This window comes from Rhipicephalus sanguineus, chromosome 4 (genome assembly GCF_013339695.2).
Source record: "Rhipicephalus sanguineus isolate Rsan-2018 chromosome 4, BIME_Rsan_1.4, whole genome shotgun sequence".
NCBI classification, from domain to species: domain Eukaryota; kingdom Metazoa; phylum Arthropoda; class Arachnida; order Ixodida; family Ixodidae; genus Rhipicephalus; species Rhipicephalus sanguineus.
This window is the reverse complement of record NC_051179.1, coordinates 138,920,568-138,946,113: the sequence shown is the minus strand read 5'-3', so window position 1 is coordinate 138,946,113 and position 25,546 is coordinate 138,920,568. Positions and strand designations below refer to the sequence as shown.

Below are 25,546 nucleotides of genomic sequence, written 5' to 3'. Positions count from 1 at the left end.
AAGGGAAGTACTAGACAGGAGAACGTGAGGCCCTGGACTGCCTATGGGCATGCGATAAATGGCACATGTTTCCCTGGAGGCGATCACTCGCTCTGGTAACAGATCACAAGGCCCTTTTATCTTTGCTTTCAGCACAAAACACAGGAAAACGGCCACTTCGAATTGCCGGATGAACTGCTTGGTTGCTGCTGACAACTTCGTTGTACAGTACCAACGTGGAGAACACAACAAAGTAGGAGACGCTTTGTCCCTGCTTCCTGTCCCAGACACAAAAGACGGCCTTGACGTCAAAGAAGAAATAATGTCTTCAGTTCGCATCACGTCTTCAGTTCACATCAATGACCTCGGTATTGCTGCAGCCGAGGATTGCCAGCTCCAGCATGTCGCACAATTCGTTCAGGCTACATGGCCAGCCAAGGAAACTTTCCCACCTGAGCTAAGCCCTTACTATGTGGTGCGAGAGGAACTGTCAGTAGCGGATGGTGTGCTGATGCGCTCGGAACGCATTGTAGTTCCAGCCAAGCTCACAGCTACATTCGTTCAGCTTGCCCACGAATCGCACCCAGGAATAGCGAAGACAAAGCAACTTCTTGCCAAAAGTACTGGTGGCCAGGTCTGGACAGACAGGTTGAGGCGGCAATCCACACCTGCGCAACCTGCCAAGCTACAGACAAGCGTGTTAAGAACTATCCCACTCCACTGCAGCCAGTAGCCCTTCCTGACCGGCCGTGGAGCAAGATCGCTATTGAGGATGTTGGCTAATTTGACCTTGCGTCAGCTGACTGTCGTTTTGTTATATCTGTAGTTGATTACTTTTCCAAGAGGCAAGAATTAGCTTTCCGCTTTGAAGTGTCCCTCCGTACAGTATTTCATTTCCTCTGGTCGATATTTGCACGCGAAGGCTACCCGGTTCAACTCGTCTCAGATCACGGACCACTGTTTACATCCAGAGAGCTTGAGTCCTTTCTTTGAGAAAAAGGAATCAGGCACAGCTTTGCGGCTGTATATAACCCCCAAGCAAATGGACAGGTTGAAAGGCTTAACTGTGTCCTCAAAATATTCAGTTGGCAATACGGGAGCAGCACTCAGTGAAGAACACTGTCACAGAGTACTTGGGAATTTACAGAGCCACTGCCCACAGTACCACTTGACACCCTGGCAGCGCTTCTACATAGCGGGCACATGAGTACATCCTTGGATGTCATTGGCTATCCCACGCCAAAGTTCTTCGCAGACCCTGCTAAGGAGGTGTGCTCACTTCAACAGAAAGTGAAAGAGCGCCAACATAAAAGCAAGGAGCATGTTGACCGACGGGGAGCAGCCCGAGTACCAAAGTTCTAATTTGGAGACTACGTGAGGGTCAAGAAGCGAGTCCCTGGTACGAAAGGCACCCCCAGTTTTGGACCTCATTTGAAAATTCTCAAGCGAATAGGACGCTGGTCCCTCTGCCAGGAACTGCAGTTCCTGAGGAAGCCTTGCCACAGCATGCGCTAATATGGGATGACAACAGACACTAAACTGTGCCTCTGCATGACTTACAAGTCTCTTCACCGCGAAGTCCACCGACGTCTGGCAGAACCGCACTGTCCTCTCACTTTGTCAGCGCCTTGCTCCATCAACACCATCAGCTCTATTACAGTAGCAGGGTCCACAACATCCGAGGCTCACATGGAGCCCTGCTTCAAATGACGATCGTGATGGGGGTGCTGATAGTGCTTCTGTGAATGGTGGTGGTGATTTTGCTCCCGTTGTTGGCACCGAACCGGCTGGTGAGCCACCACCTCTTCGTCGGTGCACAAGAAACCGAAGAAAAGCCCCTAGATTTCAAGGCAATATATAATGTACTTTGCTTTGAACATTACTGTTTTCGTAATTAGCTGTGTGTAAATATGTATCTATTTAGGGAGGGATAGATGTAGTGTCGAAGGTCGACACTAGGTGGCTTTAGTTGTGCCCATCTGTAATCAAGAGATGGCGCCGCCTCCTTCTGTATGCATACGCGAGTGCAGGCCGGAATAGAGGAGTACTTGCGTGGCCTTGGTTAAGTGCATTCGTCGTCCTCAGTCCCACCGCGTGCCGACACTACAAAGATATCCCTACCACTATTCCGAGTTCTCATGTTATATATACATGAGGTGACATCTAGTGAAACACGCCAAGTTAGTCTTCCGCAAAGTTGTACAGAAGATGGGAGAACAAGGAAATGATACAGGGGTTGCTAGAATCGCTCAAACCAAGATAAAAACAATAAAGTGAGATGAAACAAATGAAGAAATATACTTTTAGTAGTTTCTTACCGTACCACTCCCTGGTCATCCACGAATCTTTGATATACAGCTCCTTCCTGCGTTGAGCAAGATGATTCGTTGTGAAAGGCGGTCTCGGTGCAGCTAAGAAAGCATCATGGTAACAGCGCACAGATACTAGTTGACAAGAATCGTTTACCGGTGTAAGTTCATTCCAGGACACACGCAAGATATCATGTCAACCATAATCACAAGATCCTCGAGGATGCCTTTGGCACTTACATTGCACGACGCGGAAGAAACATTCCACTTATGAGGGCGACTTGCTCGTTGGTGTTACACTGCGTGAATTGAACGAGCGACATTCCTAGCGTCTAGTCCTTAGACATAAAACAATTTCGCGATTGGGGAAGACGTCCATTGCTCAACAAGAAAGGCCTTTCTGCAGTAGACATTACAGGAAAAATCTTCCCGCCATCTGGTGGCTCTCATTGAGCTGATTGATTTTCACCGATAGAGAATGCTTGCTTAGTTGTAAGATAGTTGAGCTACGCACCACAGATGTCGGTGGTATTCCACTGTGCTAGACGCATCCTAAAAACATTTGGTTCGCACGCAGCAACAATCATTTATGTTTAAGGCGGAAAGTTGGGCTAGCTGGTAAAGTGAATAATAGGACATGTTTACTAGCGAAAAACACGTGGCCGAGAAGAAGGAATACAGGACAACGTAGTCCTGTATTCCTTCTTCTCGTCCACATGCTTTTCGCTAGTGAACATGTCCTAATAATCATTTACGTTAATTTTTTCTCTGATTATCATTGTCTTCTTTCTGTATATTGATGTTATATGCTCAATTTTGGCTCATGTTTCTGTCTTTAATTACCGCTGACCTCTTGTTTAGTGATTGAGAGTACGCAGAAGAGCCAGAAGAAATAGCCAATTTCGTTAGACAAGAAATGTGAGGATTGTGAGTGATGGCTGTCACAAGCTAAGCGGCAAGCCTGCGCAGGACACACGGCAGAGTCAGCGCGTACGCTAGCGGAGCGCCTTTCAGAGGGTCTGCTGTAAGCACCCTGAGGGCGAGTCCCACCATGAAATAAAATTTTGCGAAGTAGGGAAAGGAGCCATTAAACGCTTCTGAGGCAATGTGCGTGCCCACGCATCTGTTTACTTTGTTGTTGCGGTGGTGGGTGATGATAAGGATGATGAATTCTGGTTGAGCCCTTTGTAATGAGTTGCCAGCTTTACCTCGTCATGCAAGTCGCCAGGTGCGTTGCCTGGTGCGTTTCTGCTCTTCTGCCAGACAATATTACATCTGTTAACGCGTTTCGTTGTCATACATGAAGCTTGCAAGGAATTCGTTTTCCGAAAGCACTGGCGTGGCTCCGGAAATAATTAAAAAGACACACGCTTAGCTCTGTGAGCGTACACTTGCAAGCCTGGCCTCGGTTCCATCTCGAGCCCTCGTTTCTTTTTCTTTTTGCTCAATGTGCGCGACAGCTCCGACGGACACTGGCGGCGATGGCGAACTACAACTCCAACTAAATCGGCTAATGTTGTGAGGTAATAACAGCTTACACTGTAATACCACATTTCATAAGTCGCTTTTCCTCAGCCATGGAGCGCATGCTTCTGCTTTTTCTTTGGAAGTCATGAACGAGGCCAAAAACAGCTTTCTTGCGGGGTACAGAAGGGATAAACAGACTTCTCCCATTATTTTCTCGCCTATTGCACGTAATGGCGATTTATTGGGCTTAAGCTGCAGATACAGAACTGGTGGTCTCAAGCATTTATTCCGTGAGGCACCCCGTGCGGTCAACTTGTGTTGAAACATAACCGTGTAATAAATTTTCGTATTGTGGAGATTTAGTGGAGATTTGTATCGATATGTTTTTCGAATCCTTAGGCCAAATCCCCTTCAGAACTGACGCATATATGAGATGTGGGAAAAGCGTGCTTTCAGTTTCAATTAGCGGCGTTAGGTGACATTCTGTTCAAACTCCCCTTGTCCCCGCTTCAACCTTTTAATGGCGAAGCACTTCTTTGCGAACTTCTGCGACTTTGAGCGTATCTATCTATCTATCTATCTATCTATCTATCTATCTATCTATCTATCTATCTATCTATCTATCTATCTATCTATCTATCTATCTATCTATCTAGCCACCTACAACTTTGTGCTCTCCTGGCCGTTTTATTATTGGGATGTATACCAAAATTTGTATGGCATAACATAACTGTATGACGAAAATAAATGACAGGTCATAACATGAAAATCACGTCATGTTTATCATGTACTGCATGATTTACATGACATGGTCTCGGGGAGCTCGCGACTGTTTAAATACATGGATATATATCAAAATTGATATGACAAAAGACTTCTGTATGACGAACATACAGAAAAGGTGGTCACATGAAAATCACGACATGCATGTCATGTAGGGCATTTACATGCCACACTCATGGTGCGCTCGCAGCCGGTTCGCTAGCTTGACATACACCAAAGCTGGTATTGCGTGACGTGATTGTATGACGAACGTAAATGACAGGTTGCACCATGAAAATCATGATATGCATGTCATGCTGGGCATGACTTACATACCGCACTCTTGGTGCGCTCGCGGCCGGTTCGCTAGCTTGACATACACCAAAGCTGGTATTGCGTGACGTGATTGTATGACGAACGTAAATGACAGGTTGCACCATGAAAATCATGATATGCATGTCATGTTGGGCATGACTTACATACCGCACTCTTGGTGCGCTCGCAGCCGGTTCGCTAGCTTGACATACACCAAAGCTGGTATTGCGTGACGTGATTGTATGACGAACGTAAATGACAGGTTGCACCATGAAAATCATGATATGCATGTCCTGTTGGGCATGACTTACATACCGCACTCTTGGTGCGCTCGCGGCCGGTTCGCTAGCTTGACATACACCAAAGCTGGTATTGCGTGACGTGATTGTATCACGAACGTAAATGACAGGTTGCACCATGAAAATCATGATATGTATGCATGTCATGTTGGGCATGACTTACATACCGCACTCTTGGTGCGCTCGCGGCCGGTTCGCTAGCTTGACATACACCAAAGCTGGTATTGCGTGACGTGATTGTATGACGAACGTAAATGACAGGTTGCACCATGAAAATCATGATATGCATGTCATGTTGGGCATGACTTACATACCGCACTCTTGGTGCGCTCGCAGCCGGTTCGCTAGCTTGACATACACCAAAGCTGGTATTGCGCGACGGGATTGTATGACGAACGTAAATGACAGGTTGCACCATGAAAATCATGATATGCATGTCATGTTGGGCATGACTTACATACCGCACTCTTGGTGCGCTCGCGGCCGGTTCGCTAGCTTGACATACACCAAAGCTGGTATTGCGTGACGTGATTGTATGACGAACGTAAATGACAGGGTGCACCATGAAAATCATGATATGCATGTCATGTTGGGCATGACTTACATACCGCACTCTTGGTGCGCTCGCGGCCGGTTCGCTAGCTTGACATACACCAAAGCTGGTATTGCGTGACGTGGTTGTATGACGAACGTAAATGACAGGCTGCACCATAAAAATCATGATATGCATGTCATGTTGGGCATGACTTACCGCACTCTTGGTGCGCTCGCGGCCGGTTCGCTAGCTTGACATACACCTAAACTGGTATGTCGTGATGTGACTCTATGACGAACATAACTGACAAGTGGTAACATACAAACCATGGCATGCCTGACATTTACGACGTGATTTACATGACACTGTTTTGGTGCGCTTGCAGCTGTTTTGTGAACTGGATATATACCAAAATTGGTATGGCATGAAATCAGTGTCTGACGAGCATAAGTGACAGGTTATGCATTATATGTACCAGAATATACGTTTCATTAGCATGGTATGTACTATATTGTAAATGCTTACATGCATGCGTGACAAAAAAGCGATATTTAGTGGACTAGATGTCATCACATGAATGACTTCAACTGCCTCAAAGAAAAAACAACGCGATGCATGCAGCTCTTTCCCACGGTTCGTAGGATCTGCCGGATTTTCTTTCTTTCGTTCTCTCTATCTCTCTTCCTTTCTTTTTTGACTATCCCGTCCCTTGCGGGTCTAAATTTCGTTAATGTGGCCCGCTAGCTGAGCTGAGTTGAAAGCTCTGCTCTACAGTTTTAGTGCAGAGGTCCCCAGGCAGTTTGCATATTTAATCTCTTGCGTTTTGATCTCTCGCGTATTCAATTCCTTGCGTATTTAATCCCACGGGGACGTTTGGCGAATAGGAGAAAGAGGGGATAGTACAAGAGTTATTCTAAAGGTAAGGGCCGCTGGGTCCCCAAAAAATAAATACTCGTTAGCAAAAGTCTTTATTGGCTGGTTTAGTTTAGCCCAAAACCACTTCACTTTTCAACATAATCACCCTTAAATTCTAAGCACTTTTCGTCCCGCTGCATCAGTTTTTTTCGTCCCTCTGCGTAGACGTTCACCGCTTGGGAATTCTTTGCTGTTTGAGTTGGTCGGTGAGCATTTTTGGTTCCCACCTTGCACACACCCTGCGATATCTGACCTTTCAGTTACAATCGTGCAAATTGTAGTGTGACTGACAAGAGGAAATTCGTCCGACAGACGACTAACTGTCAGTCGTCGATCTAACCGCAATTCCCAGTCCACTTGTTGAATAGTTTCATTGGTGTGGATTCGGTCCCTTCCACTCCGCTCTTCGGCGTGCATATTTGTGGGGCCATTTGTGAAGCCTCGACACCATTTTATGACCTTTCCTTTGCTCATCACTGATGTCCATAAACTAGGCACAACTCAGCATAAAAATCGAATTACATCTCACCCTTGACAACAGGCGTGAGCAACGATTATTGCAGACACGGTCGCTTGCGTTCTCCGACAAGCAGACGGCTACTGAGTGAGAAAGATAACTTCAGTACCTTCGCGAAGAATCAACAGATGGCGCTGCACAAAATGTTCATTCTGGTGTGTAAATATTTATATATTAGCAAATGGCCCTTACATGTTGAATAAACCTCGTACAAAAGAGCGCAAGATGGAGATACAACGTCCAGGTGTCCTCGGCAATAAAACTCTGATATCGGCAACGACAAGCTGCACGCTCGGCACATTAATGAGATCTATCTCTGCCGATTCACCTCTCCAGAACGGCAACTTCCATCGAATTGGCCAAGCAGAGTCTTCGCAGCGTGTTATTGGACGCCACATTAAAATTTTACAATGAACCACACGGGTTTTGCCAACTCCCGCTTACATTATCTCGAAACTAATTTGCGATTTCATTTGACACCCACATTTTGCTTTCGTGTACAACATTACTGTGCCACATGTAGTGAGGTGTGCTATATATATTGTTACACGAGTGACGAGTTGCTTGCACGGCAGGCTGTTTAGAAGATATATTTTCAAGAGCAGCTGCAGCGCTGACCAGTCCGGCCCCGAGTTCGAGCAGCAAGCGACCTTCGTCCTCTTCGTCGGGCGCACACGCGCGTCGACAATATGCACTCCGGCAGCCTGCATGAGGCCTACATATTTACAGGCATTCATATTTGCCACGCCCAACCACCACACAGCTGGGATGGCCAAAATTCGGCATTAAAGTTCTGTGGATGTTAGGAGAGAATAGTACACTCTCTGTGCCACTACACATAGTAAAAAAAACAAAAAACAAAAAAAACGCTGTAGAGGTTTTAACACCGCTGCCTCCACTGAACACTACTTTAGGAAGGATAGATCCTGCGACCTTGGGCTATCAATTCTTACGTGCACAAAGCCACACAGGTCTTTTTATCTAGATAGCCAGTATACGGACACCTTTGGCGGGCTTTTGCCGTCGCCATCGCCAGCATGTTTCGTATAAAATACAAATCGATAACGTCTCCCCACGCATTGTATGTAAAAAAATCACAGCATATCCACGGAGTGAATGATGATGAGTGGGCGAAGCTGCGGAGGTTCATCGGTAAACCGTGAATCTTCCGTGAATTCTGCCCAGTACATCATCACCGACGTGAGATCGGGAGCGTTTATACTAAAGGTTCGATGAGAGTTATGACGACTTGCAGCTCACTTTAATTTGACATGTACGCTGTGAATTTTCATTGTTTAGAAAACCATTGCTTTAGAAAACATCTGGCGTCTTTCGTTAATCAGCTGGCGTCTTTTCGTTTTGCTTTAGAAACATCTGGCGTTCTTTCGTTTTGCTTTTAGAAAACATCTGGCGTCTTTCGTTGGTTTATTTCATCAATCAACGGCATTTTGAACAAAATTTTCATTGTTTAATCACGCACAGGAGAAATCTCACCAGGCACTACCTTGGAGGTAAACAATGGCTGCTAATGGGAATGAGAGACAGAAGAAGTCGGCTTTTAGCTAACACTTACACTTCTACTTCTACTAACGTTTCCTACTGGAACATGCCAATGGCTGCTAATGGGGAATGAGAGACAGAAGAATTCGGCTTTTAGTTAACGCGCACGCTGCGAATTTTTTATTGTTCAACAACGCACAGGAAAAAATTCGGCAGGTCCCACGTACCGTGGGAGTCGATGTTATGCGAAGCATGCGGCAGGTAGGTTACTGTGGCGTAACTTTTTTTACTGAGCGACACGTTACAAAATGACGCTGAAGATTTGTATAAATTTTATACGCACACTTATATATGTTGAAGAGCCGCATATGTGTTATATAACCGGTTGTTTACGGTTGGCTAACGCTGCCAATGGCAACGTGGGTGTTACCAACACCAGAAGCGGTAAGCTGATATGTAGTGCTTATACGTGTCCCTAGAACGCACGCACGTTTCACGAACACGTGTGCATGTGTGCAAGAAGTTCTTGAACAAGGACATCATCACCGTGATCAGTGAGCACCAGCAGCTGGTCATGACTTGTTATAGGATCCGGTCGTGGTCGTGGTGACGAGGGGTCCATGTGTAGTGAAATATGTGGTATAGTAGAACTGTTGGAATTCGTGGATGCCTCGGTCATTTCGTCGACAAATTGTCTGTCGACAGAGCCGGCGACATGCCGGAACCTGAAGCCACCCCCCGCGTTGGTGAGGTATAGGCCGTCGAGGCTGGTAGACCTGGATAGTGCTACGTAGACCAACATTAGTGGATGGTTTTTGTCGTATTTGTAGACTACCTGGGCGTATCTGGCCTACGTAGCCTAGTCTACAAAGCGGCTGTCAATCAATCTGGCATCATCCTCGGTCAGCATGAGGCCATCGCCCAGCCTCGTAAGAAATGAAGAGGACACTGCGTCGTTCTGGCGGACTAAGCGCACTTTACGGTGCGGTGATGTGGATACCATATGTAACTTTCGTTAATGTATTCCTCCGGGGTCGAGCAATGCTTCAATATAGCTTGCTGAATCATAGAATACAAACGTAATGTTTATTAGACTGCTATAAAAGCGGAGCCAACACTGGAACTACAGACGTTCATCTGATAAGACGCCTGTATCGTAGGAGTAGACATCGTAGGAGTATCATGTAGTGTTCATTACTTTCTTGTAAAATTAGATACCAGCACCACAACCACAATGGACGTTGCACCGCTATTACGCCTGCGTAGGCTGTTTTTTTAAACCAATTTATAGACCTGGCGTGGCTCAGTGGTAGAATACCTGATTGCCACGCAGAATGCTTGGGTTCGATTCCTGCTGGGATCCTAATTTTCATTCTTTCCATTCGTTGAGTCAACGCTGCCGATGTTAGTTTTCCTTAACGCTCTAGCGTTTTGGTTAACAATGTCTGTTCTCGCCGTTCCTGGGTAGATATAAACTGTCGATCACCTGTGGCGCATACCCGTACACCGCGGCCCGTGGTAAACGGGTATGTGGCACATGTGTCTAGTGGAAAGGGTTTGACGACGTACGCGACAAGATTTTAACGTTCTTCATGCCATGACCTGGCAGTCATATTCGTCAAATCCTCTTACCCTCCCATGAAAATTTTGGTCTACACCAAATTAAAGAGGCGATCATGAGAGCACCCAGACGTAGGCGGCTAGATAGATAGATAGATAGATAGATAGATATATAGATACGTAGATAGAAACGCCAAAGTGCCAGAGGTTCGCTAAGAAATGCTTCGCATTTAAAAACTCCCACCGGCACCACCTTGGAGGTCAAGATCTGGTACTAGCGTTCCGACTGGTTACGCACTACGACTACGAGGGACGAACGGGTGCCGCTTTAAGGAGCTTCGCCCCTAAAACGCGCGAGCGCTGAGGACGAACGTGGCTGAAGTAGACACCAAACAAGCCGGCCACCTCCGTCACACAAACGGCGCATGCAATAGCATCACCCGCGGTGCGAGGCCTGCCACCGATGGCTCATCAAGCAGAGAAGATATGTCGCGGCCGTCTTTCGTCGGGGGAAGGAACATCAAGGGGCGCCGGTGTGGGGTGGGGGACGGGCTGTATCGCTCGAGCAGCAGCCGCGAACTTTGATCATGAGGGCGCGGCTGCGAGAGATGGCGCGCGCATTAGCTCCACAGACAGCAGTAGACGGCTCGTATATCCTTGTGCAGCCGGACAAATTTTAAAGACGATAGTCTTTCTTGGGGAACTTAAACGCAGAAATTTTGGTCTGTCTTTCTGTTTGTCGGCACGTCCCCCGATTCAGCCAACCGGCCAAAGTTGAACCACCTGCTTACCGCCCACCCATCTTGAACTGGTACGGCTGTCCATACTTGTGAACGTTGTCGATCAAAAAGTAAATATTACGCATATCTGAGGCGTAACGTCATTAGGTAAGTATTAGGTGGTGTGTTCCTTTAATAGAAAATACATAGATACGCAATTTTGAAGACCTTGATGGTATGCGTTTAACGTTGAGACAGTAACGCGTTTATTAAAAGATTGCCACAGCTGAAGCGATCAGCGGTCCAAGCCGAGCGAGCGCGAGCGCCAACAACAACCGTCTTCGTCTTCTTCTTTCGCAGGCGTTCTTCTCTGCGCCCTACCATGTTACAAATCACTCCCCCGCGAAAAAGGAGCCATCCTGGCGACCTAAGGAACAGGTACAACTGGTGGGTCATAATGCGGCTTCAGTCGATCGACGTGAAGAGTCTCGCGGCCACGACGACGGCGGTCCGTAGATGATTGAACAGGCTCAATGATATAGTTAACTGGGGATGCTTGACGTAGGACGCGGTAGGGGCCTTCGTACTTAGGCAGTAACTTTGTGGAAAGGCCAGGAGCGCAGGAGGGAACGCGAAGCCACACTAACGTTCCAGGCGAATACGACTGAGGAGGCAGGTTTTCGTCGTGACGGTCCTTCTGGCCCTACTCGCCCTACCATGTTACAACACTAGTTTCTTAAGGTGCGCTGAAAATGCGACTGCGCTGAAACTTGACTGCGCTGAAACTTGTCTTCCTCCGTGCCCCCTGCACAAGCTCATTTTGTGTTTCGGTTTCGGTTCAGTATTGCATTGTACGAATGACAGGGGGCGCCGCTCTGGCATTCCTGTTTTACCCAGGCTACGTGTATATAAGACAGTTTGTGGAGAGTACCCGTTGAGTGCGGACGTTTCTTCTCCTTCGGCGCATCGCACCAAACAGCGTGTTCGGGCTGCCGGCGTCCCCACCGGTCGCGTTGGTCACCGCCGGTCTTCGCCTGCCGCTGCGCCGGGACTACCAGCCCGCAATACAGCACTCATGTTTCCCGACGTATTGCCAGATGGCGTCCATATCTCACGCAGCGCCTCTTCTATCGTCTTTAGACGACATTTGTAGCGAAGCACGCAGATACGCGGCCAATTTTTTTAACTATCATGCCCAGCGGCAACAGTTTGTGCGTCAGCGTCATATGATTGAACGAAGTAACTAAAGATTAATTGTGGGCATGCACTTGCCCTCACCTTTTATGGAACTTAATTCAGTCACATGGCGGAGAGAGAAAAAAATATGCCGCTCGCGCACCATAGGTAAAGATTTGGGCGAGTGTACGTGCTGCGCTCCCGCCGCTTAGCGTCGAGACTAAAGACAGCACGGAAAGCTCTTCACTGCCTGGAGCGACCGTATGCGCTTAAACGAGCGTTTCGCAGAATTATACAAGGTCGGATCGAACAGAGTTAGCTGCTAGCCTTACTGCGTTTACCATTCCAATTTGTTGCTACCGCATTCATTGCTTCGATTTTGCGGTGAAATTGATCTATCGCGCTTCGCGAAGTCGACTGGGCTTCACGAACGGTTGTGAGCTACTGGCGCGTGTTTGAGTTCTGTGTCCTCGCATTAACTCTCCCCTCATTATGTTATTTACCTCTATTTCGCTCTGTTTTATCTGCTCATTGCCAGTTTTCGGCTCCCCAAAAGATGGCAGATATCTGTGGCTTATAGCGCTTCGTTTATTTCTTTCGCTCTCTAATATTATCGTACCGAAATTGTTCTGATCACGTCTCATCTATCCTTAAACACGCCGACGTCGTACTATGCTGTAGCTCAGGCAAGAAAAAACGCCAGGCCTGCGCGAAAAGTGCAGCACAGTCACAGCGAAAGCTGTAAGAGTGGCACTCCTAGAGCCCGTCATAAACTCCCTGTGGTTACTAATACAAGTACGCAGCAACGTCCCCACTACGCCGCAAATCATAGTTTTTGTGGAGGTTGGAAGCACCCACCACTACATCATTCGCCATTCTGCGGAGCGAAAGCTGTAAGAGTGGCACTCCTAGAGCCCGTCATAAACTCCCTGTGGTTACTAATACAAGTACGCAGCAACGTCCCCACTACGCCGCAAATCATAGTTTTTGTGGAGGTTGGAAGCACCCACCACTACATCATTCGCCATTCTGCGGAGACGCGAGTTACCATCTGTAGGGCATTATGTGCATTTTGTTGATGCAACGGTTGATGACGATGAAGAATTATGGCTGAGCCCTTTGTAATGGGTTGGAAGCTTTAAACGACCCACTAATTACGTAATTCGCATTGTGTGACGCCCGGTCGTTATTTAACTCTCCCACCACGCTTTATAACATACGTTAACGTGACAAAGAAAGAGAGAGAAGGAATTAACTTTATTCAGACACTGACGAAATGGATCATGGGAGCCTTATGGGCTTCTTTGGCCACCAATAGAAGTGCACTTGCGAGATAACCGCTACGCTATAAATCATAATATTTGTGATGTAGGGAAGCTATGCAATTTTTCGCCAATTTGCAGAGAACCGTGGTTCCCGCTAAACACCTGTGAGGCATTATGCGCGCTTTGTTGATGCTGTGCCTCATGACGATGAAGAATTATGGCAGAGCCCTTTGTGTTTGGTTGGAAGCATTCAGTAGCCCACTCGTTGCGCAATTCGCGGTATGTGACGGCTGCTTACAGAATACGCGTTGTGCGACGCCTGATTGTTATTTTAGTCTTCTACCAAACTACATTACAATATCAATGTGGTTCCTTGCCTACATGAAGCCTGCAGAGGGTCTTTTTGCAAAGCAGTTTCAAGCATTGGCATGGCTCTGAGGTGGAACACTGGGCTCCCGCGCAAAAAGCCCAGTTGCCAACCTCGTTCCATCCTGAATATTTTTTCTTATTTCGTGTTTTTGCTTATTTCGCGCGATAGTGGTTACGGACACCGGCGGCGGTGGCGGACAACTACGGCGCCAAAAACGGCCCTTGTTGTGAAACTCATAACAGCTGTCGCTGTAAAAAAAGTGAGGGACGCACAGAAAAATCCGGCAGATCCTACGCCGTGTGGGAATCGGTTTCATGCAACGCAATCGGCTAGTAATTGTCTATGCTGCATTTTTTGCCCTTGAGCCAAGCGGCACGAGGCAGATCGACTTGTTTTTGTGAGCGTAGTAGTTGTGTGCATATCGTGGGCTTACCAGGAACGGCGATCACACTGGCGTTTAAAGAGTAACTTATGCTCTGACGTAACTTCAGCACTCGCGTTAGACCAGAAACGTCAGCATTATCGAAACAAAGTGCACTTTACGACGAGATTATGTGATTAGCATACATAACTTTCGTTAGCGTATTCGTGCAGGGTCGAGAAACTCTTGAATATAGCTTGCTGAATCATAGTAATATAAGTGTAATGTTTATTACACTTTTATAAAAGCGTAGCCAACACTGGAACCAAAATTGACGTTAAGCCGCCATGGCACCTGTATGATAGGAGTGCATATGCAATGTTAATTGCTTTCTTATATTATTAGATAACCAACACTGCAACCACAGTTGACGTTGCACCGACAATACGCCTGCACAGGGTCTTTCTCCAAAGCAGTTTTAAGACCTCCCGTGGCAGTGTGGTAAATTACCTGACTGCCACGCAGAATACTTGGCTTCCATTCCTGCTGGGATCCTGACTTTTATTCTTCGAATTCGTGGGATCCACGCCACCGATATCGGCTTTTCTTAACGACTTCGCATTTATATTACGAATGTCTGTTCTCGCCGTTGCTGGGTAGATAGAAACTGCCAATTACCTTTGGCGCATACCCGCATACCGCGGCCCGTGGTACACGGGTATGTGCCACATGTGTCAGGAGTATTGTGTTTGACGACGTACGCGACATCATTTTCATGTTATTCATGTCGTGACCAGACAGTCATATACGCGAGTCCCTTTTACCTTTCCAGGCTAATTTTTGTCTATACCAAGTTAAGGAGACGATCACGAGAGCATCCAGACGTAGGTGGCTAGATAGATTGAAAGGCCCATAGTGTCTTTGTTCCGCTAAGAAATGCTTCGCATTTCAAATCGGCACGTAACGTACACCGCTGTGTGTTGTCAAATGTTCCCTGTGTTGTGCATTTATGCTTTTGCCTGCTCTACAACAAAAATAAAGATGCCCTTGGGACCAACAAGGACACTTAGCCACGCATGTTTTCGACATTTCCAGAGTAGACGCTGGCATGAAAACGGCAGCGAAGTACGATTCACTATAGTTTACCCATTCCTAACACGCACTTTCTCCTTCACGCACCTGGCCTATCAAGGAAAGTCGCTTTAATGTTTAGGCAAACATTTAATATTTAGGCAAACATTTTTACGTGCCAAAATCACTCTGTTATGAGGAACGCTGTTAGCGGAGGTCTCTGGATTATTTGGATCAGGTGGGAGTCTTTAAAATACACCTAACTGGAAGTACACGGGTGTGCTTTTATTTCGCGCCCATCAAGATGTGGCCGCCTGGACCGGGAGTTGAACCCGCGTTCTCAAGGATATTACAGTGTTTTAACAAGTTTCGCAAATACGGTGCGCAAACACGATATGCTATTACGGGACTGCTCCTCCTTCCTAGCTCGTTGTGCTTTTGCCGCTTCTAATTCCAACGAAGGCACCCCAACACCATAAAAGTTTCTTCAAAAATTACTGTAGGGTTGTCACGCCTCAATGTTGCCTCTCAGCTTACGCATTATCAGCAAGGACCTTGTCGAAGCAGCCAAGCAAGCCAACACTATGGCTTGCTTGCTTGGCTGCCTCGTCGTCGTCTTGTCTTCCTCGCTACATTATTTTTGCTAATTCAATCCACCTAATAACACTAACACATTAGCCAATGCTGTCAAGGCGAGATCAAAAGAAAACAACTTATTTCTTTTAGACTGTGCCCGCATCATAGTTTCTTTTTACGTACCCTGTCGCAAGAAATACGATGTCTACACTGGCGTCGAAGGTATTATTCCAAGTAAATATCTTGCGTAGTTTGTCCAAAGTCTCCGATGCATTTAACTTATTTCCGTTTATAGTAGTATTTTTAACTATGTCTTCCTCCTAAGAGGGCAAAAAAGCAAATAGGTTAATGGCCTTCGGAATGTGTGAGTGTTGAACACAATCCTCACCTCAAGCTTGGATGATCCGACAAGCGTGAGAAATATTTTAAGATCTCCAGGTACATTGAAGAACTCCTGGGCCTGTAACATATTGCGCAGTGTTAGGAGTTAAATTGTTCACTAAGCGTGTAAGGGCAGCCAACATCATTATAAAATAAGCAGTGCTAGTCACAGCGATGGCAGTGTCAGTAAGAAAAGAGGATGCTATTGCTAAAGGAATAAGGCAATAGCTAACTACGTTAAAGTCCTGACATGTCATTTTCATCATTACAATTTCTTTTTAGCTTTAAATGATGGGTGCGGACCTCGAAATAGCATAACGTATAGTGGCAGCGTTCATAACACTGTGAATAAGCTAGTGCGAGCACAACTCATGAATAATTTTTGCCTTGATCATCTCCACATATCACTGTCCCGTTTACAGCTTACTCACCTGTATAGATCTTTAGCTACACAGCTTCTTCGTCAAAGCAGCTCGATTTCAGCTAGAATAAAGCGGTTCCGTACAAGTGGTGGAGATGTGGACTAATAATTGTAGCTTTTTGTGAAGCAATTGTAATCTCGTTATCCAGAATATTAACCTGACGCGCGATCATGACACTGAAGGTGACCAACAACACTGCGATGTTTCGAATTCGTGACGGCTCTCTCGATCGTCGCTACTCTGCCTCTTACTGAGCGGGTCGCTTTAACAAATTCATTGGCCGCCAACCCGCCCTGCGAAAGTGAATGTCCAGCGAAGCTGTGTCAAACACCACACATGCTGATGGAAGGGGGTGTGTCTTTTATTATTACTTTAGAGTAATGGTAGTGATAATCGCTTTGTGGTCGCTTTGATAGACCGTGATTGGCTCGGCGACGAATTTCTTCCGTTGGCAGTGACAAACTTCCTCCGCTATTCCGTGAGCAAGACGAATTTGTTCCTTTGGTCGAGCATTGTATTCACGCTGTTTTTCTGGTGTCTAATTTCCGTGGTGTACCTATGGCAGTCTTAGAATGAACTGAATGAGTGCTAGATGGGTCTTCCTTCATATATCAAAGCGGGAAACACGTGGGGAGAAGGAAGGGCCATTTGACGCCATTTGGAGCCCTCGTGTGAAGTGCAAAGCAGCTGCAACTTTATCTTTACCGGGAACATGTGGGAGGGTGCTCCCATTGTTCACAGCCGCCTTATCATCCAGCATGCAGTTCTCACACTTGTTTGGTGCTTTCTTTAATAAAGAGACTACTGAGCCGTATGCTGTATGCCTCATTGCAGAGAAAGATACGCCAATTGCATTCACTTGTTGAAGGACCCCTAAACCACCCAGAGGTAGAAATTTAGTTGTGGCGTTGCAGTTGTGTACAAGCCTACAGCAAATGTGTTCGTCGGCTCCTCTGTCCAGCTCTCCGAGTGGCCGTCCTCAGCGTCCGAGGTGAAAACGCTACGAGCGCGCGCCTCTGCCACCAGAGGAACACGCGAGCGCGAGCGTCTGTTCGTGGTTTAGGGGCCTGGCGTTTTGTTTTCAGTCCACATAGACAGAAACTTTGCAGGGTAGAGGTATGCTGCCTCGCTCTAATAAGTGAACACTGTTCTAGCCAGAGAGGTTACCAAGAGGTCGTGGTGCTCTTTTCTTACGCGAGCACTGTCTTTATGACGACCGCAATGACATCTAGTTCATTTAAACTATGTATTCGAGTTAAACCTCAATATAACGCAAGCCTCGGTATAACGAAATAGTTCGCTTTTCACAGTACCGTGTCCGTGGAACACCGCGTATTTTTAACCTCAAGATGACGAAGCGTGCTCATCCATGATTTCAATATAACGAACTTTCACTGTTATTGCAAAGAGAGACCTAGGCGATGAATGGAAATGTCTGATTGGGCCTGTGGTCATATGGTTGAGCTGCACGCGGTATTTGAAAACGTTCATTTTTCAAATAGCGCGCCGCCGAAGGGCAGCTGCTGCCGAATCGGAACAGTGCGCTTTCCGGTAGCTGCTTTGGTGGGAAAGGTGCAACTCAATAGTTTTTCTCCCTTTGTAGTGGCGGGAAGGGAGAATATGCGTCTGAGACATGGCCACGGTGCAAAGGGCATACGAGAGCCCTGGTGCCTTGGCGCTCGCACTCTTCTGTCGTCTCTAGACGGCGTAGTTGGTATAGTTCCTTGTCGTGTTCCGACAAGGAACTAATAATGCCAAGGAAAGGATAAGGGATGCCAAGCAACTAAGGAACTAATAATGACAATAATACCAAGGAATGTATAGGGGATGCCAAGGAACTAAGGAACTAATAATGACAATAATGCCAAGGAATGTATAGGGGATGTTATTTGTGTAATTAGGATATAAATGTCAAGAAAGTAAAGTATGAGTTGCAGCCGGAAGGGACCGAAGCTGCGACCTTGGAAAAACACGTCCGATGCTCTTTCACTGAGCTACGGTGGCGGTCATCCTCCAGTCCAGTTTTTATGTTGTATAAACGTGCATTTAAAGCTAGGAGTGCTAGCGCCGGTCTCGTTCTGGCAGGCTTGATGCCTTCAGGTAGTATGCGAGGGATTATTAGTCATCCGCCATCTCGTAAGCAGATCACATGCTACGTGACGCCAACGGGCAGGAAAAGAAGAAAAAGAGTGTTCCACACTCGCCGCCATGGCTGCGATCGGCGATCACTAACAGCGGTTACCCAATCTGCCAATGACAGTGCACCAGTGCTCGCCCAATTTCTGTGGCACATACCGGTTTATGATGATGATAGTATTTTTGGTTCGCCGGACAAGGGACGATTTGCTAAACAGCTTCGCCGTTAAAATACCACATGCCCATGCTTCCCCAGTGTGATTTGAACTGAAGCGTACGAATGCACTCTACCGACAACGCAAAATAAGAGAAAACAATTGGGATGCAATACACTTGTCATGGACGCTACATCGAAGTATTTCTTGGCGCCGAACTAAACGTGGATATAAGGAATTGAAAATTTTGGGAAAATTCCGATTTCGACAAAATTGAATTCCTTGCCCGCGTTTTCCATGATCGCGCAATGGTCCTTTCGTTGGGCCGTTCTAGAGGCCGACGAATGCTGGAAATAACATGAAAGACGCGATGCCAATAGAGCCCGAAAACAGCGTTCCGGGGACGTCCGCTGTATATATAATAAAACTGAATGCTTACGTTAAGCGAAACAAATAAATGAATAAATAAATAAATAATGAAATAAATAAATAAATAAAGAAGGAAAGGAAAGCCCCAATTATCCCGATAGTGAAAGGGCTCCTAACTTTTTCTTTATTGCCGTAGCAATTACATGGACGTCTCGGCGGGTTCTTGCCGTCGCCATCATGTCCATATCAAGACAAAATCGATAACATCGGACATCGGCCCCTGTATCGTACATTCCGCGCGCTAGAACGCTGCTGAAGCAGTGATGAAACAAGCCGTCCATCTCCGTCGTACGAACAGCGAATGCGATAATAACTTCGCGTGTGAGGCCTGCCATCGATGTCTACCTAAGTAGAGAGGAAACGCCCACGCCGTCTTTCTTCGGGTGAAAAAGCGTGAAGAGCCATTAGTGGGGTGGGGGGTAGGGAGTAGGGAGTGGGAGGGGCTGCGTCGCTCGAGCAGCAACTGCGAACTTTGGTCATAACGTTGCGGTTGCGAGGGCAGGCGCGCGCGCTACTCGACAGTCATCAGTACACGGCTCGTACACATGCTGTGCTCTCACCGCCTAATTCGCGTCGAGATGATAGATAGCGCTAAAACAGCTTCGCTGCGCCCGTATTCGCTAAGCCAACGCTTTGTCTAGTTACACGAGATGGCATCCAAAAGAGTTAGCTGCCAGCCTTACTTCGTATAACAGTTCAACTTGTTGCTTCGCATTCATTGCTTCACTGTTGCGGCGAAATTCAGCCTTTTTATTACCACCGCGCATCATGTACCGAGCATTATAAGCCGTACACTCTAAGGCAAAATTACCCGAAAACGGAGTAACGGAGCCCAATAGGCGCGCGCGATGAACGGATATACCGTCAAGGCGCAAGCGCAGAGGGAGGCGTGCCTTGTGCAAACCAGTTAGCCTGCAAAGGGACGAATCACGCGGGAGATGCAGGTCGTGTGCAGAGATACGTGCTAACCGTTGTCAAGGGAACTAACCGTCCTCCTCGCTCGGGTCAGTCTTCCAACTTGTGTTCGAGCTGGCGCGTTGGCGGTTGTGTCGCGCTCGGAGAGTTTGCCGATCTAGGAACTACGCCTCGGTGCCTTTGATATACACGTAGGCGTGGATGAGCGTGTCGTGCTGCTTTTAGGTTTCGCCGCAGTCATGAAGCCTGGAGCTGGTCTTGACACGTCCCGGCGCCACGCTGTATATATATCCGGTGTAGTCACGGCACTGCGTCGCCACCGTCTGGGTATGGCAGCCGAGAAGACAGTAGGTCTATCGGATCCATGATGTCAATCTGACTCGGGCACAAATCGGCGCTGGATTCTTTCACAAGTAAATGATCGCTCTTTATTCTGGCGTACCTATCGCGTGCGCGAAACTGATCGCGGTTGGCGGTAACGGACTCGATCGTGTTGTAAATCGCACGCACGAAATGTACCGCTTGGGCCGGCTTGGGCGTCAGCTCGCCTGTGCTTTGTGACCGCCTGGATATTGGCCGCCATTGTCGTCTGCCGTCCGGACGCTGCCCAAAGCTGCCTCAACGCGGCGCCAATGTGCCACAGAGGTTATCGTTTGCGTGCGGAAACGTTCGCACGATGAGACACGTGCTGATGCTTGTGGTGCCTCCTGTGCATATCTATATCTATATATATATATATATATATATATATATATATGCACAGAAAAATCGTAAAGAAAAATAAAGCAGAAGAGAAAATTTCGAAGCACCCGACCGGGGATTCTAACCATCGACCCCTAGCTAACCAGCGCGCTGCGTTAGACAGCCCAACCATGCGCCATGCACCAGCCAGCGAAATAACGGCACCCTGTTTATATACGCAATTTACCACTGATGGTAAGCAGAGCTCGGAGGAGCTTGAGCGTGTTTTCGATCACGCAACGCTACATTTTCTTTCAATTTGAAAAATGCCCTCGAGACGCGCACGACAAAGTGGCCCCTTTCTGTACCCACTCGTGATGTGGAAGGGAAATAAAAACAAAACAAAGAACACTGGGTACGCCTTGCGTCAGACGCCCCCGTGTGGCAGGAGACACAGAAGGGTCACTCCATGCGCCTTAGGTGAACAAAGAAAAAGAAATATCTAAGAGCGTCTGATCCTCCATTGTCGACATTTGCAGCGCGTTGTTCAAGCACAAAGCCGTAACAACTATGACAGTTGTTAGTTCATGCTTGGCCTGTGTATGTCTGTGCGTTCTTTTCGGGCGTGCTTCTTTGTGCTTCAGTATCGAGCTACTTCTCGTTCTTCGTGTGACATTCCGATTTCTTGCTATCGCGTTTTTCGCTTCGCCCTTGCAGCGAAGCTGTGACTTTTTTTACAGATAGCTGAAGTGTGGATGTAGAACTACGGTTCCGAGTACGTTTTCCGTACTGGCGGGCGGTTCTCTAAGCAAGATAACAACGAAAGGGCGCTTTTGGTTTCCCGAGTAATGAAGGGCAGCTCAAGATATGAAAGTAGGCCCTACCATGTGCTAAAAAGTTGTGATTCCAATGGTGACTCCATGTGCAAGCGTATGTGTTCGAAAGACATTGACGCCTCGGACATCGTCGCTGCCTGTTATAATTTCAATTGCGTTCAAAAGTGACATCCTGTCGGTAAAAAGAAATAAATTGATAACTGCCGAAGCACCTCAGTTTCATTTTCTTGATCATTCGATGAAGTCATTCTACAGGAGAAGCCTTGCAGTAATGACTTATTGATATCCTGTTAAAACACTTCTCACAGTTTAACACAAAACTGAACAGCCGTGCTGAGCGAACAATCGAATCTCTGCGCAATCAATAAATCGCAATTTCTGACGGGTGAATGTGGGTGCAACAGTTCTAATGTTCGCCTATTTTTACTAGTGACACGAGTGGGGCATTGTTGCGATAGCGCAGCGTTTAATTTTAGGCAAATATTAAAAAGCGGAACCTATTAAAGCGTCGAGACTAGCAGCTCTCAGCAGGCCACGGTGGCGGCATTTCGCTTAAGGTAAAAAAAACTGACCGCGTACTTTCATTTGGGTAAAGACCTTAGATGATGAAAAGTGGATCTGGAGTCTCCCAGTCCGCTGTGCCTCATAATCAGATGATGATTATGGCGCTTTTGTGGATTTAAGGCTGAAACCACCGCGAGCAGAGCGGCTACTCTGCTCGCCCGGGTGCTCTTTACAAGAGCTACGACGCACTCAGGCACTCATTTACGCATGCCGCGTGTTAAACGTAGCTAGGTAAAAGTAAAGCGACCGTGTCGAAAGTTTAGAAAGCTGGAACACCGACGCTGTCCGACACACAACCACAACAATAGCAGCACTCGCATGCCCTCTCATGCACAGCTGCGCCGCTGGCGGTGGCACTTGGCTCCATATGATACTGAGGGGGCAGTTTCCTGACGATAACAAATATTAAAGGATTCTGATTATGCGAACAGCACACACGCTACCAGCTCACTCCTTCAGCGAACACGGGCGCTGCAGCTTGCGAAGTGATCTTTGTGCTATATATGGCTTCAGCGCAAACTGTGATGCGAGCACAATATGTTTAAAGCTATGAGCCATCTGTTGAGCTATTCTGGCGATAAGCGCGCCACAAGGGGCGCCCACGCCCTGTAACAGAAAGATTTCCTCCTGCAGGCGCGCAAGTTGTCCATGTACTTTTAGCAGCAAATGCTGACGATTGTGAATGTGTGCGCTTCACGATATTTGGATTACCAAGGAAAGCAGTATGCAGAGACCGAAAGAGAAAGGAGCAGTTCTTAGACTTGAATTTAAGAAGAGAACTTCAGCGCAAATGAAGAGGGACCACCAAGACTAGAAACGCCAGTGCTTGTATTTCTAGTCTTAGTGGTCCGTCTGCATTTGCGCTGAAGTTTTCTTCTTAAATGCTATGTACCAACGAGGACCAACAAAAGTTTTACTTGGACTTGAAGCTTAAGTTCAAAGGCAGTCATGTTTTAGTTATCATCCACGAAACGAAAAAGAGCTGCTGGAGTTTGTGTCACGTATCTCGGGAGCGCTTGCAAAGCGGAATGGAATTGGGAGAGTGAGAGAGGCGGGAGATTGTGGCGTCACTGCAAACAAACTTTATATCTCACACCACTGCAAACAAAAAGTTAACACCAAAAATTTACATAAAAAAAAGCATTAGAAAAGGTGACGCTCTAGCGCGCAATCACTAACAAATCGCAAAGCCTACAAGCTATGCTTAACTACTCCGGACTCCAAAGTCTGGCCACTATGGCGCCTCAGTCTCGCTATGCGCATCGAACGTTCTTACGGTTCGTGTTGCCCGTCGTCTCGATTCGATGAGAAGATCGACGTCCTGCCCCGTCGTCGCAGCTGCTGTCGACGTCTTGGGGTCGTTGTCGTCGATCCGTCGCCTTGCTAGTCGTCCTCGTCGCCGATACTCCGGCCCTTTGTCGAGAACATCTGTCTCGTCCAGTTAGGCCTAACTCCTGGCCTCCCCTTGGTGCCACCGGGTCGAACTGTCGACGTGGCTCTCCGGTGATTGCCGGTGGGTCGCCGTCGTCTTGCCGAGCTCTGGTAGTGCCGCAGGTGCCACGAGAACTGTGTGATGAGGCTGCCGCAAGCCCGGGACGCCTCGCTCGGTAGAGGCCGAGGTCGACGGCCACCCTCCCGGGGCATGCACAACGCTGCCTCCAGAACTCAGTCCTGCTGCTCTCGTCGCGGGTGCGACGCTGGCTTGCACCACCTTGCTACTCGACGACTCCACCGAACAATGCCTGCTCGTTCCTCTGGGGTTCCGCACCTCGGTTCGGGTCGCGTGGCACGCGCCTTTCTCCGGCCAATGGCTTGCGTCGACGTGGCGGGGGTGCACACCATCGGGTACTTTTCCATTCCCCGCACACCATCGACGCATTGCGCTGTCCGGCACGCGCCCCGTGCCCCTTTACTCATGACAGTTTGCTCCCAACTATTCCAAGGCTATTAAGCCAGGCATTGCCCTCTCTTGTGTGCGTGCTTCGCGCGAGAAGTCATGCGCAGACGGAATGCTTCAAACTTTCACGGAGAAAGTTTGTAGACTAAAACAGGCTGATTTCCCTATGCATAAAAATAACCCCCTCATGTGAGAAAAGTGCGCACGGTCATAAAGGAAAAATCTTGCCCAAATGAAACAGATAGTGTAATTAAATAAAAAAAATGAGTTGCCAAACCACACGCCCTTAAGTTAGCACATGACCTAAATACGTGGCCAAACGCTATAGGGTGGACATGGTTTTTTCTTCACGGAGGAAACTAAGGAGCATCAGCGCAGTGACCAAGAAAAGGCTAGGCAGGCGGACTGGAGCAGGCGGGTGTGGGGCAAAACATCTTACCAGATATGCGCTCTGCCTCTAGGCGTTGTCTATTTAACGCCGCTCTCATGCGGAAGGTCCTAAGTAGGAGAGAGTAGAAGGTGTCTTAACGTTACACTATGAGAGCACCAGCGCACGCTTGTGGAGACAAAACCTTTTGTAGCGTTAGCTACACTTGCCTAGCCGGAGCCCATTTCGAGTGGATCCTCATGAGCCCTGCTGCGCATGCGCGATTATCAGTGATGTCACACAGCTGGCTCGCCGGAGCCGGCATCTCACGGGTTCTCCGCCACCGCCGCGCGCGGCTCGCCGCTGCTGGTCTGCGCGTTCAGGAGGAGTGGCATCGTCACCGCGGCAGACACACTGGCGCCGGCGCGCGCGCAGACTCCGCCATCACTGCACGTGACTCGCCGCTGCTAGTCTGCGCATTCGAGAGGAGTGACGTCGTAGCCATGGCATACACTCTGGCACCGGCGCGCACACAGCTATTCGCCTTCGCTGTGCAGTCGCAGTCTGACACTGCGCTGGGGCCGCTTGATAGCGCCTCTGACTGGCGTTTGCAGGTGGGTGACGCCATGGAGAAGGAGAGCGCAAACGCTGCTCAACGGTACAGAAGAGGCGAGAAGTTTATCTCATCGGATCACGAAGTAGTTGCCTGGCAATTATCGGTTCAGCGTACGAAGAATGAACAGAAGAAGGCTAATAATCCTAGACAATCTGTGAAGCTAAGAATAATCAGCTGAACCTTTGCTAACGCTACGTATATCCTGGCATAGCCGTGCTAAGCCACTGCAATTTTTTTTCACTGGGTACCCTCTGCAGCGAGTGTAGTTTTATGCCTTTTTTGAGGATACCATGAGGCTTGCGCGACACAGGCACCAAATTGTACTAGAAATAATCGGATCATTCCAGATAAGAAGAAAATAAGAGGGATGTATTAGGCAGTGAACTTCCACACTGAGCCATGGCGAGCGTAACTGCCTTGCATCCACGTGTAAAACGTAATAAACATGAAC

At 47.7% G+C, this 25,546-nt stretch overlaps 1 protein-coding gene across 2 annotated transcripts in view; it reads right to left on the bottom strand.

The window, feature by feature from the left end:
• LOC119390743 (uncharacterized) overlaps nt 1–25,546 on the bottom strand; it is a 490,304-nt gene that overhangs the window by 447,077 nt on the left and 17,681 nt on the right. For both annotated transcript variants that reach the window (XM_049414914.1, XM_037658433.2), the window contains exons 4-6: nt 16,085–16,156; nt 15,880–16,016; nt 2,298–2,344 (exon numbers count right to left, since the gene is read on the bottom strand). In XM_049414914.1, coding sequence (XP_049270871.1) covers nt 2,298–2,344; nt 15,880–16,016; nt 16,085–16,156 — 256 coding nt within the window. The remainder of the gene's footprint in view (nt 1–2,297; nt 2,345–15,879; nt 16,017–16,084; nt 16,157–25,546) is intronic.